The sequence below is a fragment of the Oreochromis niloticus genome, linkage group LG15 (genome assembly GCF_001858045.2).
Source record: "Oreochromis niloticus isolate F11D_XX linkage group LG15, O_niloticus_UMD_NMBU, whole genome shotgun sequence".
Taxonomy (NCBI): Eukaryota; Metazoa; Chordata; class Actinopteri; order Cichliformes; family Cichlidae; genus Oreochromis; species Oreochromis niloticus.
In genome coordinates this window covers 27,246,730-27,269,836 of record NC_031980.2, presented here as the reverse complement: position 1 = coordinate 27,269,836, position 23,107 = coordinate 27,246,730, and the positions used below count along the sequence as shown (strand labels likewise).

Here is a 23,107-nt window from a genome sequence, read left to right as displayed (position 1 = left end):
CTGAATGTGTGAACTCGAATGGATATATTTAGGTTTTGTCTTAGCAGCAGTTTTTTGGTTTCCTGCACTTAAAGAGCTATTCAATGGAAATGTGTTTCTCCTTTATTAGGAAACGTGTAGCCATCTGAATAATGCATCCTGAACACTGCCTCTTTATGGCAGCGTACCGAGCAATGTTCAAGGCCAGGCGGTTTTGAATAGTACCATAATTCATCGCCCTGTATGCTGTTAAATATACATGAAAAGTGAAGTGGCTTTCTTTGTGAATTATATTTCGTAAAGTGGTAAAGAGCTACCACTGATTTCAGTGGACAAAAATACTGGGTATTCAGGTGTTCACAGGGATTTGCATGACAAGCAGTTTTAGCCATGCTGGTTGCACGCCAACTCCTTTGGCAGGCAAATATATATCTGTTTAGTTTGACCTAAAGTAACTTAAGTAACTGAACCACAAAAAGCAAAGGATAGATAAAGATGAATAAACGGGGTGGCTGTAGCTCAGGTGGTAGAGCAGGTCCGCCACCAATCAGAAGGTCGGTGGTTCAATCCCAGGTTGCCTCCTGGCTGCATGCCAAATATCCTTGGGCAAGATACTAACCCCATGTTTGCCTGCTGGTGGTGGTCAGAGGGCCCGGTGGCGCCAGTGTCCGGCAGCCTCGCCTCTGTCAGTGCGCCCCAGGGCAGCTGTGGCTGCAATGTAGCTTGCCATCGCCAGTGTGTGAATGACTGAATGTAGTGTAAAGCGCTTTGGGGTGCTTAGGGACTGAGTAAAGCGTTATACATGCAGGCCATTTACCAAAGATACTTTGACATGTAAATATTTAGAAGGAATTTTATATGTATTTTCATATTTAACAATTATGACAATAACAATAACAACAAAGCTCTGCCATCAATATGAAATAACCATTATGACGCAAAGCTCTCCATATTATAAATTGGGGCATTTGGCCGTTTGAATTGCATATGTTGCAAAAGCAGTTTCACCCCGGTTCGTATATTCGTCAGGCTTCCAGAAAGAACACCGGGACTCAGTAGTCAATTAACAATACCTTTATTAATACACACTTATTGATTATACCTTCTAGAAGGGAGATGTACAGAACCCCGGACTTTCTCTGCAGATCTCAACCCCTTTGTCTGTTACATGCAGTTTTGTATAAGTGACCCCCCTTCTAATCCCTCTACGAGGTGCCATAAAACTAAGTGCTATGTTTACCTACTTTTACTTGTGTGTGTGCGAGCACGTGAATGCCTACATGTGCGCGTTCCCGCGTGTCTATGTGAGTGCTCGTGAGTGACTGTGTGTGCATAGCTGATATATGCGTGCACGTAAGTGAGTGTGCATATAGGTGTGGGAGTATATCAGTTAAAACACTGTGGGTATGTGTCTCTTCCTAGGGGCCATAAATACCATCTCCCCTCCAGACCACAGTTATCCAGTTCCAAATCTACTTCTAAGCTCACGACACAATCAGGCCTTTATTATATTGAGGGCAGTGTCAGTGTCTCTACCATAATTCTACATTCTATCTTAACACATTTCTAAACTCTAAAGCAAACTAAACATTCCTACATGTCTAAACTCTAAAATAAGATAAACATCCCTACACATATAAGCAGATTTTTAATGGGTAAATATATGTTGGGTTAAGGATTTAAATGCTAATGATGAAGTGTTTTCCTGCAATGTTGGGAATTAAAATGATAATGTGGCATCTGCTCACCAACTGCCATTGTGTTTAATTAAATATAGTCCTGGCCTATTACTCAGTCCTTGTCTTAAAGCAAATGCCACTCACTCAATATCTGATAACAATGGTCCCAAGTAATGCAACAAGGAGACATAAGCCTGCTGAAAAGGTCTTTAACTTTAGCAATCGATGTTTCTCCTATTTCTCTCTGTCCTGTAGCTGGTGCTGCCAGAGTACTCCATCCATGTGTTGTTCTGCATCATGTTCCTGTGTGCTCAGGAGTGGCTGACTGTGGGCCTCAACATTCCCCTGCTCTTCTACAACACGTGGAGGTAACTATCCAATCCATCGTCCCATGTGTATCTGTGTGAATGTGTACACTTTGCCCTGATTTTTCAGATGGCATCTTATTGGCTAAGGTTGTTTTGACCCAAAGACATTTGGATTAAAAGATGAGGCTTATGATTCAGATATTTTATTTTATTTATAAGAAAATCTGTTAGCAAGAGACTCAAGCAAGGAATTTTTCACCTAACATATACAATATATGTAGCCAAACATTAATGTTTTATTTCAGCACTATTTGAAGTGAATCCCTTATCCCGCTGTTATAAATACTTACTAGAGCACAATATATGTATAAATCCTGAGATGGAAACAGTAACCAACAGATGTACTTTTTCTTTCATTTGAGCAACATTTCTCTGTAAACTAATTATACCGAGCCTTTAAAGAGAACTAAATAAATGCTAACTGTATTGCGCATCTCCAGTAGTGGCAGTGCAACATGAATAAAAATGCTACTTAATGCTATAAACCTCTTTTATGTTAATGCACAATTTTCAACCATTGCTTAAGAAGAAGTCTTATAGTTTACTGATTTAATTCTAGAACCCTTTTTTCTGTCTGGATGTACTCGAACTACTTCTCTGCAGATGTCTTTGTGAAGCGTTTGGGCAGTTTTAAATATCCTATCTAGCGAATGTCATAAGATCTATAACTTTGCTTTAATGGTCACCAGGGATATTAAAAAAAATACATGTAAAGGTTTTTGAAAACCTGACTGCTTATTAACAGCTCAGTACAGAGTGCAAGTTCATCTTACCAGATCCGAATAAATGCCATGCAAATTCACATTACGAATACATTTATCCAAGAAAAATTAAAAGTCAACTTACCTCTTATTATTATGGTAAGGGATGATAGCAAGTAGATGTGGCCTTGACCACACAGTTAAAACTACCTTGAATCTCAACTCCATACCCCAAAAATCTTCAACAACAATCAAACAGTCAACAATGATCTGAAACCAAATGGTGTTTTGTTGTTGGACTTTTGTGCTAATCACAGTTTGTCCATAATGAACACCAGGTTAAAAAAAAAAAAGAGTATTCATAAGTGCATGTGGCACCAGGAGACCCTAAGCTTAAGGTTAATGATCGAGTTTGTAATTGTATTGTCAGATCTTCACGCATATGTTCTGGACACGTGAGTGAAGAGAGGAGCAGAGATGTCAGCTGCAGGGGAGAATACTGGACAGGACTGACACATTCAGATGTGAATAGTGAGGATGTCCTGGCCCCGGTCCGCAGGATCTTCAACTCCCACCTCTGATAGAACTTTGAAAGCATTCTGACAGAGGCTTGGTACCTTGAGTCTGAATGGACCATCGTCAGCACCTCTATTGCAGAGGTGACTTGAGGCTGTATGATATGCTCCATGTTTTGGCTGTAATCTCCAGATGGTGGACACTGGAGGTGAAGAGAGCTTTCAAGCTGGAGAAGGAGTCCTGTTGAGCATGGCAACTTATGTAATTCCAGAGTGCAGCTCAAGGCAAAAACTCCAGTTAGGCACTAGTTCAGGGAAGGGGAAGGAGCTCCCTATCCACATTGTATACAGTAGGAATGGGACTGCTAACCTCAACCTCAAGAACATAGTCAAATGATGGAAGAAATACTTTGAGCATCTCTTCAATCCCACTGGCACTACTTCATAGCGGAAGCAGAGTGTGGAGACGAAGAAGCTGATTCACCCTTTACTGGAGGTGAAATCACTGATGCAGTTAATCAACTCCTTGGTGGATGAGCTCCTGAGGTGAATGATATTCACCCTGAGTTTCTCAAGGCTCTGGATGTTGTGAACTGTCAGGGCGGACACCCCTCTGCAACACTGTGTGGATGGTGCCTCTGGATTGGCAGACTGAGGTGGTGGTTCCCCTCTTCAAGAAGGGGGATTGGAGAGTATGTTCCAACTTTAGGTGTATCATACTTCTCAGCTTGACTGGGAAGGTCTATGCTAGGGTACAGGTGAGGAGAGTCCATCTGTGAGTTGAACCAGCAATTCTGGAAGAACAATGCATGCTGGTCATTAAACACTGGACCAGTTCTTCATCCTGTGTAGGATATTTCAGGGTGCCCAACCAGTTTATATGTATTTTGTGGAGAATGCAGAAAACTGTTTTCCCCCATGGTGTCCTGAGGGAGGTACAGGAGTATGGCTCCAGGCTATCCTATCCCTGTTCAACCATGGCCAGAGAGCTGTATTGCCAGCAATAAGTTGGACTGCTGGAAGCTGGACTGCTCTCTGTCACCAATTCTATTCATAATTTCTGTGTATCTAAACACAGAAAATGAGTGAAAGGAGTCTGGTTCAGTAATCATAGTGGTCATACAGTATCTGTGCTTTGTCGATGAGGTGGTTTTGTTGGTTTCGTTGACCAATGACCTCCAACTTGCACTGGGGCAGTTTCTGGCCTGGGATTTGTGGCCAAAAAACGGCCTTGTGCTCCCTTGTTCTTGGACCACATTAAACACTCTCCAGATGATTTTATCAACTCAGTTGCTAATATAAGTCATTTATAATACAGCATGATTTTTTAAGGGCAATTGTGAGTGTCAGAAAGGAGGGTAAACCAAGGTGTGCTGATTGGCTAGTGACTGTCACAAATTTTTAGAGATGGCTAATATGGGACTTCACAAATTAGTGGATAACATAATGCTTGCTACATTCATATTTTCTATTTTCTTTCTATTTTAGTCCATGGTTAAATACTGCTTTTTGCAGAACACCTCAGAGCCCTCACTTCATCACCTGAACAGAGTTTAATAGTCAGAAATTAAAAATCATCTTATACCGTGATACCATGATATTGCCTAAGCATAATTGACCAGATTTTTGAGAATATCAGTTTTGTATAAGCAAATCCATATTTGTTGCAACTACATTTTTCTTTGCTTTTCAAGACTGCAGAGTCTAAAAGATGAGTCACCAATCAGTGATCTTCACGTTTCCTTTGCTGCTCCTTCTTTATTTGTTGTCATCTTTGTTGCTGGTCCTCCCGCTGGTTAGTGGGATAGAAATGGACTGCTGGCAGCATCATTGGTTCAAGCTCGTGTGCTCAGCTGGTTGAAGTTACAGAAGAAGAGGAGAGAAAAGAAGAGAAAACATTTTGCTATCTCATTAACTGCAGAGTTTGCAGATGCCCACCAGCTACTGATGTGTGAGCTGAAAGATAAGTAGACAAGGAAAGGAAGATGGGGAGAAAGTAGGGATTGGCAGGAAGTAGAACAGAGAAAGTGAGTGAGTGAGTGATGGGTGAAAGATCTAATATTGACACGGTGATTCAGAGGAGAGTGAGGGATGGAGAGAGGACAGTAGGCTGTGGATGGGGGAGTGAATGTATTAATAACTACTGTAATAAGATTTGTCAAAAAAAAAAACAGCTGATAGTAAGCTATTTACCGATAGTAAAGTTTCAGGTAAAGTTTCTTTTGAAATTCTCAAAAAACCTAATTAGTCTATCTAAATTAAACAAAATCTTGGATCTTATTCTAGTCACGTGGTTGGAGAATTACTAATTTTCAACATTTGCAATTTAACCCCCAGAAAGCGTAAAGTATTTAGCTAGGATCTTAGACTGAGTAATCCGTAGGTCTGTAGAGAGAAAAGAAATAACTGGAGAAGGTTTAATTTTGTAAAAATAATCTTCATATGTCAGAATTCTTGTAACTTAGTTGAAATAATCTGTAGGACTGCCTGTCTAGTTTTCAAATTCTCCTTTGGATGTTAAAGTCACAGTACAAAGGTAGATCTACATATTATGAGACAAGGAACATTAAGGCCTCGGTAGAGCAACCGTAATTACATACAGCCTGCAGTGATGGAACTGACAACTTGTCCATTCGTGAGGGATATTTTCTTGATTATTTAAAAACTAGTTTAGCATGCAATAATATCAATGTAGGGGGTTGTAGAGGGAATTCCAAGACAGCCTGGCCACTGTAGTTTTGCTGTTAAAATTCTTTGCTTGCCAGCTGAATCTTTCCCAAAGAGTGTGTCTGTGTGTGTGAGTTAGAGAGAGAGAGAGTGCTGTTTGTTGTGTGTGAACAAAATTATTAACACCAAACATCTCTATATCTAGCATAAAGGAAGAAGTGTGTCTCAAATGTTTTCATGTCTCATCTGTCACCTTTACTCGAGGGACTTCCATTTATTATTCAGTTATTGATGATATTTTTAGTATGTAAATTAGATATTCAGTAGATTCTTAATGATTACCCAGACATGTTCACCTCATCCTCAGTAAAGTATAGTTGGGACATGTACAGTGACTCATTACTGAACCCTTGTGTGGTGCTCATTTTCAAATGCATTGTTGCATATTTCATATATGCATGACATATCAGCAAACATATGTAAATATGTTAATTTACAATGTAATTCATTTTTGACACCTAAATGTACAACCATTTCCCAGTTGTAAATGACAAATATACATGGATTACCATAAAGTACGAACATAAGCCATCTGTTAGCCTTGGTTCGAAGCAGAGATACCAGTTGCATAATGATGGCAGCTTCCTGGTTGGACTTTATTTCCCATTAAATCCTGCAAAACACAGCAGGAGACAGAAAAATAACCTGAAGCCAACTCTCTTATTGCAACTGGTCTAGTACATTGTTACACAGCACTCCATGTTACAGATTGCTGCTCATTTATATCAGTTCTGGGGTCTGTTAAGGGCAAATTACCCCATCGACAATGTGCATCAGTAATAGCTCTCCCTTAAAGTAACAGGCGGCAATTCCTTCCTCATGTCTCATTTCCCGAATATTTTCTATGTCATAATTTGAACAGCCATCCTGAAGTAGGTCTCACTGGAAAGCTCCAGGAAACATCTTACAATTCCCCTATCACACTAAGTTTTGTGTTCTGGTTACTCTGCGCATCTTCTTTGTACACAGCTTTAAGGAAGAGGACTGTTAGTGTTCACAAATATTGATTATGTTAAAAGCACAGCATTGGGACGTGTAGATGTTGGGTTGGATTTTCTCTTTAATTTGTGAATCAGTCAGTAGGTGTCAGTTGAAGAAAGGAAAAATTAGTTGAAAATTCATAATAAAGTTTATATATTTAATCTACTGCTGTTGAATTTGTTGTTAGTTTAATGAGCTAACTGAGTTGAAAAACCCCAGCCCTGATACTTTTAGAAGTACATAACAGACCTGGGTGAAAATATATTTGAATATCTATTCAAATATGATGTCATACTTTGCTCACTTTGTTGAAAATGGGAATTCCCTGCAAGATAAGTCAAATTTCCTGGGATATTTCCAGAGTCAACTAGTTGCTAAACCTCACCTCCCTTTCACAGCTAGCACAGCACAGCGTCTGGTTTCCTGCAATAATATGTAAAAGTGTAACACTATTATACTATATGTTATTTTTAAAACAATATCTGCCCTTGATTTCTTCCCAGCGTAGAGTGATTAGGAACATCCGTTTATCATCATTGATAAACGATCATTGTTTTCTAGCTACCTTATTAGCATTAACACTAGTTAGCATTCTTTATTGAATTATTAGGAGCTGGACTATGATGTATCAGCTCTGCCATATCTATTAAAATCATCTTTTATTTCTATATGAATCACAATGGAAAGGCTCACTCTGAGGACGTGTAAAAATTACCAAATGAATTCTGAAGCAGTAGTGGTTTTGACTTCCTCAGTAGATAATTTGCACATTTATTAAATTGTCTTAATGTTTTCTTCAAAAAACTTTGGATGCTAGCTGTATAAACTCATTTTTAAATGTGTTTTACTTTGAGGATGTTATTATTTAACTCCAGCATTGAAAAGAGAAAAAACGTTACCAGTAAATAACTCTGACCCATCATGCTTGACTAGTTTCTATTCTTTTAGGTACCTGTTGATAAATGCCTTGATTTTTAAAGGTTGTGAGCAAGCTAGAATGCATCATTTGCTGCTAATAGGGCAGATAAGGTCCAAAAAGGTTTTTCATAGCTAGAAATAGTTGTTAAACCATGAGCAATCACTGTGAAGGGGACAGGTTTATCAAAAGATTTGTTTCCATCAACATATTCAACTGCAATTTCACCCACGTCTTCTGCATGATGGCGTACCTCAAAACTCATCATGCCATCTTTTTCCATGCTGTCTTCTCCTCCACTTCCACCCATCATCTCTCCCACATGTCCCACCCCTTCCCACGTGGTCTGGAACGGGTCAACTACCCGTGGTGTGGTCTTTGCCCTCTGTGGTAGGTACTTCCATTCCCCAACGGACACTAAGGAGCTGCTGTACGACCCAGCGTCCGTGATGAATGGTGACACACTCAAGTTCTGCCTGAAGGAGGCCTGGTGCAAGCTGTCCTTCTTCGTCCTTTCCTTCTTCTACTATCTCTACTGGTGAGCACAGGGCAGGTGATATGGGGAGATAATTGGATTACATGTAAATAAATTGCATTAATCTAATTACAACACACACATAAGCAGTAAAACTGAACTGAAGCTACTTTTTAAAAAAGCATGGGGAGAAAAGGATCAGTTGATCAGGTGTTCTCCTGCCCGGACTAAACATCAGCAGGTCATGTAACATTGGTTTGATTTCCCAACTGATGAAGCAATATGAGTGCAAATCACTGAATAAAGTAACCATTTCTCCAGCAGTCACATGCAACTCCATGTACTCATATGACTTTGAAGTCCAGTTTGCTATGTCAGGCTAGTAATGTGTACTACTGCTAATGCATGTGATGTTAAGAGAATTTGATTCTTTACTTCACTGACAAGCACCACAATAATGCTGATGGGTAGAACTACGACATATTGGTTCAAATGTTGTTTATGTGGAACAAGATAATTGATATTATTGATAATATATCACATGTCCATTGTTGTATAATTTGTCTGTCATTTCCTGATGTTACTGTTAAAATCAATTTTCTTGTTCATGTCTAACGATGCTGTTATTATTAACCCCCGGATTCTTGTTCCATGTGTCATGTGGGTGCTGCAGTGTGTGGAACCTGGAAATATCCCTCTAATAGGTCTTATCAGTGGAAACACTTAAAGGTACAATCCTTATATTTTTTGATATTTCATTCTATGGTAGTATTAAAGGCAAAACAGCATTATTCAGAAGAAACCTTGACCATATGACCACCCCAGTGTTTGCCCTTTTCTCAATCTTGATACGTTGGACTATGAACGGCTGTTGTGGTTATATGTATTTGATGATTTTGACCAGATTACACCATTTTTTCCAAGTCTAATTATAGAACTCAGAAGAGGGTTTTCGATGACAACTAAAGAAGGATTGCAACTTTAACATGGAGCTGCTCTTGTATGTGTGTGATAATGCTGCAACTGAACATTGCAGTAAGGTCCTCACCTTGTAGAAAAATGCAGTTTATGTATCTGCTTGGGGTATAAATATTTTGCCAACAGTAATGTTTATCGCAGCAATACCACACAGATAGAAAAGCAAAATCATGAGAGTGTTGATCTTAGACTCTTGCACAACACAATATCCTGATGTTTATTTTTGAGAATGGCTGCGATTACTGAACATGTTTTAGAGATATGAGGCGGTACTTATTGTCCTTAAATTTACAAACACATTGAGCTTTTTAAACACAGTCTATTTAAAGCTTCAACACATGACCCCTGGGTAAATGTATACCAGAGGCATGTGATTAATTGCATTTTTAAGGATGTGTGCAGCATTTTGGCAATGCAGGCTTAATTTGGGGTGAAACACATTTCATGAACCTAGTTATATCCAAGAAGAAAAAACTCATCTGAAAGGTTTTTCAGTTTTAAAATATATAAGAGATCACAAAGGCAGTTGGATTGTAATGCGTTCCCTCCTGGCATGAAAAAGAAAAAGAGCTAATGTGTTACGCTCACATGTATCCCATTCATTTTCATACCAGAGCCTACATCAGTCAGTAGATGGAGTAGCTTGTGTGGAAGGTTCAACCAACAAAAGGTGTCTTTATTAAGTAATATTACAATATGGGGACAAACATTTATAGCAAAATTGGTTGGGTATCAAAAATGATGGAATCATTTTTACAATAACTGAATTGGGTGCCTATTGTTATAAAGAGAGTGTTCATCTTAAACTTAAATCATCTTGCTTTTTCATCTCACTTCATCCTGTCCTGCTCTAGCTCATATTGGACTGATCTGCAGCAGCAACAGGTATTCTACAATACAAGGTGATGGTGCATTCACTTTCAAATCTAAAGTCAAGGACACATTCAAGAGAATTTGTCCTTGCCTCTTTTCCTCACAATTTCAAGATTTTGTGGTGTGATGTATCTGTAGCAACTTGCTGGCCTTCATGATCCTCCCTGTTTCTACACTCTTGTTCAAGGGTCCAAGGAGTAAAACAGTTTGTTTGTTACAGTATCAGGAGGTTCTGCTGAAAGCAAAACAAGCCAAATTTGAGTAGTTTAAATTCGGTTGTGGAGATTTATTATTTGACCAAAACTGTGATTTCAGTACATTAGTGTGCATTTGGGTAAAATGCTACCCCTTTCCCAATGGCTGGCCTAAATATGAGGGAAAAATCTGTTACTATATTTTGAATGGCACTGACTCATTACAAATCAAAATGCACAAATTATGCATCAGCCAAAAGAACAAAACCTCACAAAACTATTACGTAAACTTGTTTAAGTCCCCAGTACAACTGCAACAAAGGATTCTTGAGACTAATAGTTTCCACATCTGCCTAAAGGGTGAGTGCGTGTAACATAAAATTCATTGCCAATTAGATGAGTAGCAATTCTAAAACTGAGACTTAAACTTTCAGCCCTTTTGTAGTTACAAAAAAGAAGGGCTGGTGTTAACTGGTCAACAGCCTTAACACTGGCATGTAACATTGTATAAGTAGTACTTATACAATGTTACAAAATGTATTTTTTCCATTTTAAATAAGATTTCAACACACATAAGCATCCACTAAAGGAAGGTTTTATCTTGTAATTATGACTTATGAATCTCAAAATTACCAGAAAAAAACCCCAGACATACATCTTTTAAACACATGCCATAAATATCTGGCAACTGAGAAGACTGCTGGACTTTTGGGTGAAGAATCTTGTCTTATTCTGGTCCAGTATCATATTCTAGCTGCTCAACAGCCCTGTGTCTTCTTTGTTGTATTTTTCATATCATGATACACCAAATGTTTTGACCTAGAAGGCAGGCTAGTTCAGCAACCGGACTCTTCTTTTGTAATAGACACAGTATTGTGTTTACCATTGCCTTGCTGAGATTTGCAAGGCCCATACATAATTTTCCAAAGTTTTCACAAATATGGACTAAAAAGTGGAAAATTCATGTTAAAACACTGTCTTAAACTAAGCAGGGGATTAACTTGAACTGACATTGAGAACATCAATAATATTATGTTGATGTTGCAATTTTTTTTCATGTTATGTGAGGTTTGAATTTTATAAAATAAAGCGTCAATTTTTTCCATTTAGAGCTGTTGCTACATACTTGTAGTACTGTAGCTATAAAGCTGATGACTGAAAGGTCATTGTGGCCCGTTGAAAAGATGGCCCTTGCAACAGAAATCACACTTGAGCTTTGTTTTAATGATAAAAATAACAAATTCAAAGAGTACACTCTAATTTTATACAACTATAGTGATGGTCTACATAAGGAATTCATGAGGTTGAACTGAAAGTGAAGCAGCCTGAAACCTGATCTGTGCAGCTTGTTTCTGTTTCCTCGACCCTCCTTTTTCCACTGCTCCCCAAACCAAAATGCACTCGTCTGCATCTGTGACCTTCACACCTTTGCAACCAATCATGCTAACACACACACACGGAAAACCCAGTGTATTGTATGCATATAATGAAACTGTGCATGCTGTGCAGGCACAACTGAACACACAGCTCCACCTGAGCACTCACCTTCACACCTGGGAAATGGATAATTCAAAAATCCTTTCTGGTTGCTCGGTGGAGCTTAGCCTGTGCAGATGATCCGCTGTAGTTACTCTGTAACACATGATTTTGTCCATCTGGACACAGTGGGAGGCCAGATGCATTGAAGAGCACTAAGTGAACAGATACTTCTCAGATGTCTACATCTGTGCCTGCAAATTTACTTTACAGAGATACATTATGAGACAACACAAGATTACAAAACAGTAAAATGCGTTATAACAAAGCTTGCTTACCTCACAAATTGAAAGATAACGCACCTGCTAGTTTCCTCACGCCTGCCTAGCTTCTTTTCTGTCTTAGACCCAGGTGGGTTCTGTGCTTTCTCACCTTCCTCAATCTCCTGACACTGGATGGTAATGAAGTCATGCCTGACAAATGGAGTCTCCTTCCTTTGGAGTGTGACCTTTGACCTCAACCCTCAAACTTCTGACCTTCTTTCTTCCCTCTATCCTCGTGTAATTTCTGTCACATGGATGCTGTGTGGAATGTGGTGCACTACACTAACAAGCACTTTCCCTTCCTGCAAGATCAATACAGGTTTTATGTCTTTCCTCAGCTTGGGTTTACCCCTGTGCTCTGAAACACTGGGCATTGGCATGCTACTGCCTGCATATTCTAGCCTAACCTTTTATTTAAAAAGAAAAATCATGAATGCTGTTCTTCTGATCTTCCTGGGGCATGAAAGTTTTGTTTTTGTGTCAGCCATACACTCAGCACACACACAAGTTTAACATTGGCTCAAAGATATTAAGTTAATGGAACATGAAATAACCAACATCTGTTACTATATTAACCCTTAATACAGAGAATATACTGAAAATTTACCACAGATGATGTAACACTACATTATCTGCAGGACTGCAGATGAGCAGAAACTACATATTGTATTTTTTTTACTGTGTTTGCTACTGGGGTGATATTTGAGGTCGGGGAAACAAACTACATTTCAATGAAGCAGAAGCAAAACATGTTAATTCACTTTTATGTCACAATGTTCAATGAATTGTACCTGCCAGTGGACCAGAACTGATTTGATGTTTGCTGCTGTGATGCCTTTCCACTTGGTAGAAAATATTATTAGAACTGACTGCTGAAAACTAACTGTGTCAAGAGATGTACTCTAAGACACTTCTTCAGCTGAGAATCAGAGAGGAGAAACACACAGTTTTACTTGCATGCAAGGGCAGCCACAGAGCACCTGCACCTGGAGTGAGGGCTCCGGGACTCGCACTCTGCCACTGCCCTGGTCTTTATTTATACACAAGAAGAGTAATACAACAGTGAATACGTTTGTTCAGTGGAATGTTGATGCGTGAGCATGTGTGGATATGTGTGTGTGTGTGTGCACGTGTGTGCGTGTGCCAGGAGAGGCTCCTCTACCTGGTACAAAGTGAAACTGCTTATTAAGCTCTTATCTAGCAGGTACTGCTCCTTCCCTGCATGATAACGGGTCACAGTGAATCAAAACAGTCTGAGTTATAAAGAGGTCATCATGCAGTATTCTATCATATGCAAACTTATATTATTAAAAGATTATACTGACTACTAAGTACAATTTTCTATTGACAAACTGATACCATTCTCAGTCGACTTTTTGACCTCCAGTTATGCTAGAGAGAAATGGCATGACATGCTATGTAACCTAAACATGTTTTTTAGCTTGATCTTACCTTATAACTGCACCCACAAGAGTGTACTCATGACATGACATACACCAACAGTTATATATTACTGTTGGAAAATAAATAAACAAGTAATCTTTATGATGTAACAATGCTATAATAATGGCTTGTTTGGGCTTATTGCACAAAAATATTGAGAGGGTTGAGAAGGAAACTTAGATAACTTTTCTTGTCATAGTTGCAAGTAGAGTTGTCACAATACCAGAATTTCAAACTTAAAATTGATACTTTTTTTCATATCGCAGCTAAGCTTTTGACCTCATCCTGCAGCAAGAGAATTAATGGCAAAGAAGCCATTTTTTGAAAAAGATAAGTTGTTAATTTTCCACCAGTTTTTCAAATTATAAATTAGATAATCAATTATCTGTGACATTTTTATCTGTATTGTATCTTACCTTCACAATATCTAAAAAGAAATAACTAATAAAGAAATGAAACAACATAATACATAACACATTTAAATCATAGCAATTTTTGTAGAAGAAAAGCATCATGAAAAAGTTAAAAATGAACTTTTGTGGTATTAGTTATGCTAAAATAAAGAAGATATTTTAAAAATGGTGCCTTCAGTGTGAAAGATTGAACCAGTCACTGCCTCCGCTCCATGATAACAGATAGCTAATGTGCCAGTCAGGTAATTGCTAACACTTAATCCGGTAATGCTAATGTGTGCGCTGGTCAGTGTAACATTTTTGATAACTTTTAATTATCTCTGAAATCTCTCATAAAATATTGCTCAGTGTTATGAAATTCAACTACATCAGCTGTTAATGAGGAGAACACCAGTGCCCCTGATTTTCCTGCAGTGGTGCTGTGTGAATCAACTGGACCTATTTATTTTGATATTGGTGCCAATGAATATTATAATTCAATATTCATTTTAGTATCGATTAATATGTCAGTATGGATTTTTTCTGACAACCCTAGTTGGAACAATAGGGTTAAAGGTCATAGGTCAAAGAAACAATGATTATTGGTTTGAATTGTGAAACAAAAAGTGGTCTTTCGTATTGTTGATGTTTTGTTGACGCCATCCATCGATCCCAACCTCCTCATTTTATTGACTTGGCACATAGCTAAATCTACTGACTTCCCTGTCACACTAAATTTTCACAGCAAGAAAAAAGATGTGTTTTGTTGCTAAAACAGTTAATGGTAAATTGTAACTGTGGGTCGTAATAGGCTGCTACAAAAATTACCTCTGGGGTCATCTGTTAAGTAGTTCAGTCATGTTGTGCAAATGAAAAAAGTATTGCAGCTATTTGTAATGAGCTTGGCGTGAGATCTCTGTTTCAATATTATTATAAAACTGTCCTTAGTCAAGGAATTGCTTTAGTTTTCCTGTGTGCATTTTACCCCACACATGGATATGCAAGCATGCTCTACACCAGTGGTTCCCAAAGTGTGGGGCCCGCCCCCTAGGGGGGGGCGCAGAGCTATTGCAGGGGGGGCGCGGCATGAAAAGGGAAAAAAAACAAAAACAAAAACAACGCTTGGACACTGCTAGCACGGGGCGCCCACACAAACGCAAAGCAGGAGATGAAGCATAGCTGAATATGTTTCCAAACCAACTTCATTCTAAGCCAAAGACTAGAAAATATGGTGAAGCATATCTTCCCTTTGGCTTCACCTGCACAAGTGCTGAGGTAGGTCTCCCTGCAGAATTAGTTTTCCCTGCATCGGGAGCAGCGCTGGGCTGTTCAAATCACGGACAAACAGTATCCCACAGTTGTTTATGTTTTTGAACCCATTTTGTAGAGGGTTTTTTTGAAAAATGTATTGATAGCAATGTTGAACATTATTACACAGGAAAAAAAACAACTACATGTAAAATAATTACACCGTGACGCCTCTGCCTTTCTAAATGCAGGGACAGTAATGGCCTGTATATGTAAGCGTGTAAAACCTGCAGAGTCAGATTAACAGTATTTTGTCTCTATCTGCCATTCTGCAATTCATCTCATGTAAACAATAACGTGGCGCACAGTGTGACGTGAAAAAGGCACATTCCTTTGACACTGCGTGACAAACTCTGTATTCCTTGTCCACACGTAAACGCAAAAAAAAAGGAGTTTTAAAAAATCTCCGTTCTCGGTGATTCGATACGTCGTTTACATGTGCCCGAAACAGCTGCGCGTTCAAAAATACCCGTGTAGGTGCGGACGGAGCGTAAAAGAGTTGGTAGTTTATTTTCTTACTACCTGTAATTTATTGCAGATTATTTGTATTTGCTTAATTGTTTAATAAATGTTTGAGGTGTGAAATAAACCGCAATGGAGCAAAATATGGGTGTGTGTGGTTGAAGGATGTGTTTGTGCGTGCGCGTGTGCGCGCGTGCACGCGCGGGGGTGGGGGGGCGCGAACATTTTTCTTGTTAAACAAGGGGGGCCCAGCAAAAAAAGTTTGGGAACCACTGCTCTACACTCTAATTAGACTTAGACTAATTGGACATTAACTTGTTAACACACATTGTTCCTGTCTAATAAGGTGTCTTTCAAAGGGCACATGTTCACCGCTAATTCAGTTTATATTATAAATGTCCAATTAATTGGGCATTTATAATACAAGTCCACCTCTCCTGGCATATGCATGGTAGCATATGCCAACAGCAAGTGTTAGACTCTTATTATTCTTCCTATTCTCTAGCTCAGTGTTTCCCAACTTTTTGGAATCATGGCACATATTTCACATTAGAAAAATCACACGGCACACCACCAAACAAAACCACCAGGTATAGCAGAATTGCCTCGGTTTGTCCCCAGTATACCTTTTGTGCTTTCTTCTGACCACTACTCATGCTAGGGCCTTCATCTGGGTCGGAATTTTCTGCTGGACCCAGGTCAGATTGACTACTTTTTTTTAATTCAAATATTCATCTATTGCAATTAAGCGCTGCGTTGTCTCACTCACAGCATAACTATTATGTATTTTTTTCATCTTCTTCTGTTTTACTGGCAGTTAGCAACCAATTTAATTAGAGCAGGTAGTTGTACTGCCCCCTAGTGGAAGAGAATGTAATTGTTCTGCCCGTTACTCAGGTTGATCGCATAGAGTACTAATCAAACGGAACGAGATAATCTTCCACGGCACACCTGATCATTTCTCGGCACAGTGGTTGGGAAACACTGCTCTAGGCACAAACCATAGGCTATATGTAAAAGTTAGATATAGCAGCCAATTGGTTTCTGAACATTGATGTTGTTTTTTGATCCAAAGTTACCATGTTTAGATTAGATTGGAATGCTTAGTGATAAGTTACCAAGCTTGGTAAACTACTTATATCCATATGGTGTATAGCACAATGACTGGAACAAAAACTGGAAGGACGCCCACGGACAGGGAACTTGGGGGCTATGTAATGACCATCCATGGAATATGCGTGAAAATTCATGTGAAATCTCTTTTAGCACAGAAGATTTGCCCCCCAGGAATTAAACTTATTTTAACTTTGAGGCAAGAAATAAAAATGGGAGAAAAAAAATACGAGCGATAATGCACAAGATAATGTGATAATGCACCACAAACTACAGCTACCCTTAATTCTGATCCTAAATAAATCCGAATGAATGATATAGGGTAAATTTTTGCCCAGTCTACAATAGAGATGGACCGATCCGATATTACGTATCGGTATCGGTCCGATACTGAAGTAAATTACTGGATCAGATATCGGAGAGAAATAAAAAATGTAATCCGATCCATTAAATATCAAAAAAGCACCTCACAAAACTTGCAACACGGCGTAACTCGGCTCATAACCATAGCATGTCGGAGCAGTGTGCGTCACGTGATCATCTCCGAGGAAGTTATCCCAGAGAGAAGTACAGCAAGTGTGTAAGTTCATCTCTGAATGTTTGTAAAGCATTCCCATGTTAAGCTTAACAACCGATATATGGAGCGACTGCCTCTTCTTGCTGCTACTTCAATCGTGAAACTGATTAATGATCAGCTGATTGGCTTTTCTGTCGCGAGTCCATCTCTCTTCTTTTGTTTGTGGCCCACTTTGCACCAGAAAGAGGAAACCAGCGGCTAAACAACAGCAGCACGTTTAAGCTTGATAAGCTGTTGTTAGAATTTATTTAATATTACTTTCTACACCAGGATCCTTTTCTACGAAGCTGACCGCTGGTAACTATGCAGGGGCGGATCTAGCAAAGTTTAGCCAGGGGGGCCCATAGGGCATTAACAGGGAAAAGGGGGGCACAAAGACATACTTTTCTTTCTTATTCTCATTTAAAATGTCTAGCTTTTAATAAATAATTATCTGAATCTTACACCCAAAGTTTTAATCTGATGTAAAATGTATAGAAGTCCATTACTGTATATAGTAACTGTTAAGTCTAATATACCCTAGTAAGCTATAGTACTTTTTCCTTTGGGAAGATACCATCTGTGCAGTCTGCAATTCTGTTGAAGAAAGATGTTGAATCTATTTAATTATTCTTGAAAAATAATTTATTTCTGTGCATTTTTTTTTCACACTGCATCAAATTAAAGTTGATTACGTCGATTAAGCATCACAAGGCGGAGGGTGGGGGGTGGTTCCCTATTTTTTTTTTTGCTGGGAGTTTGCAACCCTATTAGTTAGGTTGCTTAATATTTCTGCTAAGTACTCTTTAAAATACCAGAATAGGAAGGATGGAGTAGGTAGGTTTAAGTTTATTAGATTGATCAGTATTGGTGAACTATGAAATATTTTGGGTGCAGTGTATTTTTTGCATACAAGTATAACAGAATAGCTTTAGTGTTTTTGTTTATTTAAACTTGAGTATGAACTTGCAGCAAGATATTTAAAAAAACAGTTTTATTGATTAAAAAACACACTATATCGGATTCATATCGGTATCGGCAGATATCCAAATTTATGATATCGGTATCGGACATAAAAAAGTGGTATCGTGCCATCTCTAGTCTACAATAGTTCTAAAGGGCAAAACAGTTTTTGTATTCGAGGCTGTAAACATGTAATGCTGTAAAACTGGGCACTTTAACATGGTAGTCGTATGGGGATTCCCACCTGTTAGAGCAGGGGTCCCCAATCTCAGTCCACGAGGGCCGGTGTCCCTGCAGGTTTTAGATCTCACCCTGGGTCAACACACCTGAATCACATGATTAGCTCATTACCAGGCCTCTGGAGAACTTCAAGACATGTTGAGAAGGTAATTTATCCATTTAAATCAGCTGTGATGGATCAAGGACACATCTAAAACCTGCAGGGACACCGGCCCTCGTGGACTGAGATTGGGGACCCCTGTGTTAGAGGAACACAGTTTCTGACACTCCAGCATTGGCTTCATTTCTCAGCCCTGGAGTTTCCAGATTGATTTAAATGTATTAAAAAATAAATATTTGGGATGTAACTGTAAATCTGTCATCCAAAACCATATGTGTGAGCAGCTACAAATGTAAAAGGTCATATTTTATCATTTACATTATGTTTAGTTTACATCTACTTTGGGTGTGAAAGGGAAAGAGCTGCAATTTAAAGAGCTAAAAGTCAAACTATTAATAATGAAGCCAGTTCCCAGAGGTTTTAACAGGAGGAAGTTGGTTACTATTAAAGAGGGGAAATGAGGCCTTTCACGTTTGATATCTGTTCCTGTCTCTCGTTCTCTCTGAATCACATTTTTCTCTCTCTGTCCACGGATATTCATGAGTCAACTTAGCACACTTGCCTGCTTTTCACCACCAGAGATTAACAGAGGTGTCGAGAGCTGGCAAAGACTTCTGAGATGAACACAAATGTTTCAAGTTGTTTGTTACTGTCAACAAAGTGCTGATCTGTTCTTGTCAAGTCACAGCTCAATGAGACAAGTGTCAAACCCCCGATCTGTGATTTGTGCTGCTGTTATGTCATTCAGCCCTTCTTTATTCTCTCTCTTTTCTCTAGGTAAACACAACAGACCGTTTCTTCTTTGTGGTCAAATGAGGCATAGTGCTGTATCTGCTCTACATTTGGTCACAAGCTCATCAGTGTTATTAGCTGACTTACAGAAAAACTTTGGTGCAATCACTTTGCCACTTTCTTGCAAATGTGTGTTTGACAGCTTCTTTGTCCCATCCTCATTGCATTACATGATGCTCATTGGCTTCTGTTTTTTTGGGGGTGGGGTTCGTTTTTTGTTTTTTGCATCCAGTGGCAACTTTTTTGCTGGCTTTTGGGAAATAATAAAAAACATGCCAGGAAGGATACTTGTTTTTACATTTTTAGGTCATGGTAAATACCTAAAAATGTGAATTTGTGATATTTACTGCAAAGCATTATGTTATTACTGCATTCAAGAAGCGTTTTGTCAAACATGTATCCCCTCCTTTTAAAGACGAGCTACTTTTTTCAGTTTGAAATAAATAAATATGTGTTCTTGTATTTCTGTCTGTGAGATATACTTTAATTGCATTTTTCTTAAATGTTATGTGATGGTAGTTGAAAGACAAAAAAACGCCCAAACCACAGAATAGGATATTCTTACATAGCATGAATATACATATGTATTTTTGCTATTATTTCATTATTAAGGTTAAACATCACTAATTATCACTAAATGTGTTGTGTTGGTCTCAAACTGATGTACAAATTTTAATGAAACACAAACTGGAGGTCTCACTGGGATTTGGATGAATGCTAATATATTTTGGCCAGTTAGCACTACTAATTGCGCCATGACATATCGACCCTATTTCCTGGTCCTACACTGCAAAAAGCTTTCGCCTTTTTAAGAAACTGCTAAATTTGTCAATTTTTCTTTGAAAATGGGTCCTCCCAAAAGTATTCAGTTGTCATTCTAGCCATGAGTAGATTGTTCTTGATCTTTAGATGTCTACCCTGTTTTCATTAAATTGAAAAAGAACTGTTATTTTGCCCTTAAAGGTTCAAAAGTCAAAAGACAAAATTAAGAGATTGATAAAACATTTATGGTCAGTTGAGTTGGTCTTCTTTAGATTTTTGAGATTTTGGTTAAAAAAGTTCAGGTAACTGAAAAGAAGACTAGAAAAGGTACCTTTGGTCACAAGTAAACACACTCTTTCTCCTTAACCCAGACAAACAACCAAAATAATTCAAATTGAATCAGAAAGTAGCAGAGTAAGCTGTATTCAAACAAGAAAAAAGAATTAAGAATTAGTGGTTTCACTTAATAAACCCACACACACTGGAATGCTGGAATACTGAATAATTCCAAAACAAGAAATTAGATCATTTCAATATTTATGAAAGTTTCCTGTTTGCCTGCCTGTTCAATCACAGACATGATGACTCACTTCCTATTTCTTCCTGTCCTTTTTCTTCCTCTTCTTCTTCCTCTTGTGTTTCAGTATGATCTACTCCTTGGTTACCTCATAACAACTGATTATCAACAACTGGGGAGAAACAGGAACACCTTTAGAGGCATTTGATACGACGGGACTAAAGAACACTAAAAGACAATACATTTCAAAGTAGAATAACAAAAACCTTTTTTTTCTTGTTGCTGTGAAGCCAAACATCGAACATACGTGGGGTTGAAGCTTGTTTTCTGCTTCATCCCCAAAAGAAGAAAGGACATGCTTTATCTTCAACTGTATATAAAAATTGAAGACTAAATCTACTGTTTACAGTTTGACTCTTCATAGCGAGACCCAAGTTAATCACTGCCTGGCCAACGTTTGTACCACACACACAAATACAAACATACACAAACACAGAGACACAAACAGCCACAGCCTCCTCTGGAGTGCTACTGTACTTGCTGTACAGTAACGGCGATGGTAGCCCAGAGGACAAAGAGCACAGTATTGCACAGTTTGTCTCAGGCACAGCACGGTGAAGTACTGTCAGGCCCAGCACAACTCACCGAACCGTCAGTCACTCCTCTTCGATGCCTCACCAACTGTAGCTTTGCCGGTGAGCTCAGGACAAGGGATAGATGAACGGATCACACTGTACAGAAAAGAGAAATGAGTTCTTGCGGGTGGGGTTTTTGGAGAGTTGAGCAGGAACACACGTGGTCTGTACGTAGCCTGTGGGATTTTCTTTCAAACATACGTGAATGGCTTTTGTGATGTGTGCATTTTGGTGTATTCTTTAAACAAAGGCATTTCAAATTGATCTTCAGCAAACGTATTCTCTTTACAGCAATGCCTTCTTGTTGTCGTCCTAGTGTTGTTCTATTGTGTAAACTTTTCGAAAACTCAAGGTAACAACTGAAACCTGGCGAAGCTTTGATAGGAGCACACATTCTTTGCACAATTAGTGTCTTCAATCTTGCACAATGTGCTCAATATTTGGCTATATTAGAGAACATTTATAATAGTTTATCCACACAGGTGACGGTCTTCCAACATGTAAAGAACCATTCAGCCCTCTTTGAAGATAGGGAAACAATGTGAATCTTTTCTAGCTCTCTTTACACCGTGGACCAAAATATTGTCTTTTTTCCACTATTTGGATTTATTTATTTTGTGACTGCTCATTTCCATGCTTTATGTTAAACATTAATTTCCAATGTAACTAATGCCAGGAGCAAACAAAGCAGAAGATGGGAAAGGTGCCTGGTATTAATTGGGTTTTTCTCCCTGGTTCAAATGAAAGCAACTGTAGCAAATGATGTTGGCAAGAGCTTGTGAGGAGGCTGTCATGAATCACCAGAATAAATTCAGCAGGGCAGGTCGTTGAACCTGCATCATCCATGTGTAGCACAGTTTTCTAACTATTAAGAAACTCGTTAAACCTGTCCCACCATCTTTGCTTGATGAGCTTCACTTTGTAAAGCAGCAGCAGCAAAGAGCAGATAGGAATGCCCCATTGTTTTCTCTTCTTCTAAGTCAAGCGTTTTCTAACGTAACCTGTATGTACGTGACCAACCAAGTTGAATTTAGATATTGTTTATGAAATAAAGTATTTTAAAATCTAAAGATTCAGTCATTGTACTTTAAGTGTTTTCAATGTTTCAATGTTTTCAAATATTATTTCAAACATAATTTCTGTGGCATCCTCTCTGCATCATGTTACATTTGGCATATTGATTTAGCCTCGTTGCCTCAGGACAGGAATCCCCCCCCAGTTTGATCACCCAAATGAAAACCTATCAGAAAAACAATAATGCCGAGAACTTCGCTTGATTTGTTCTGGTTTATGAAAATATGCCATTTTAGCTTCTGACTATACCAAAACTCTGCTATAACCCTAAATAGGTCACTGGTAACCATTGAGGGATTTAACCATCTGATGTCTATTTTGGCTGCTTCCATTGGGAGTGTGTAAGCAGCAGATGATTTGCTGAAAATCCTAACATTTCATAATTTCATCAGTGCCATCTCCAACCCATACATTATAACAGGTCTCACTAGCATCTTATAAACCTTTTTCCCTCTTGCTGCTATGCTTCTATCACCAATCACCCCTGACACCTGTCTCCATCCACTCACGCTGCCTACAGTCTCTGTAGGCAGTTAGAAGAGAGGTCTTAACCTCTCTTCTAACC

At 38.7% G+C, this 23,107-nt stretch overlaps 1 protein-coding gene across 5 annotated transcripts in view; it reads left to right on the top strand.

The window, feature by feature from the left end:
• cnih3 (cornichon family AMPA receptor auxiliary protein 3) overlaps positions 1-22,532 on the top strand; it is a 159,716-nt gene extending 137,184 nt beyond the window's left edge. The window contains exons 4-8 of one of the 5 annotated variants that reach the window (XR_002056632.2): positions 1,914-2,026; positions 8,258-8,404; positions 9,015-9,070; positions 10,174-10,204; positions 20,961-22,532. Coding sequence is in view for 3 of the 5 variants with exons in the window: in XM_019346198.2 (XP_019201743.1) it covers positions 1,914-2,026; positions 8,258-8,404; positions 9,015-9,042 (288 nt within the window). In the remaining 2 variants the exon portion in view is untranslated. The other 4 variants (XR_003214168.1, XM_005460249.4, XM_019346198.2 and 1 more) reach the window with 4 other exon arrangements.
• The last annotated feature ends 575 nt before the right edge of the window (positions 22,533-23,107 follow it).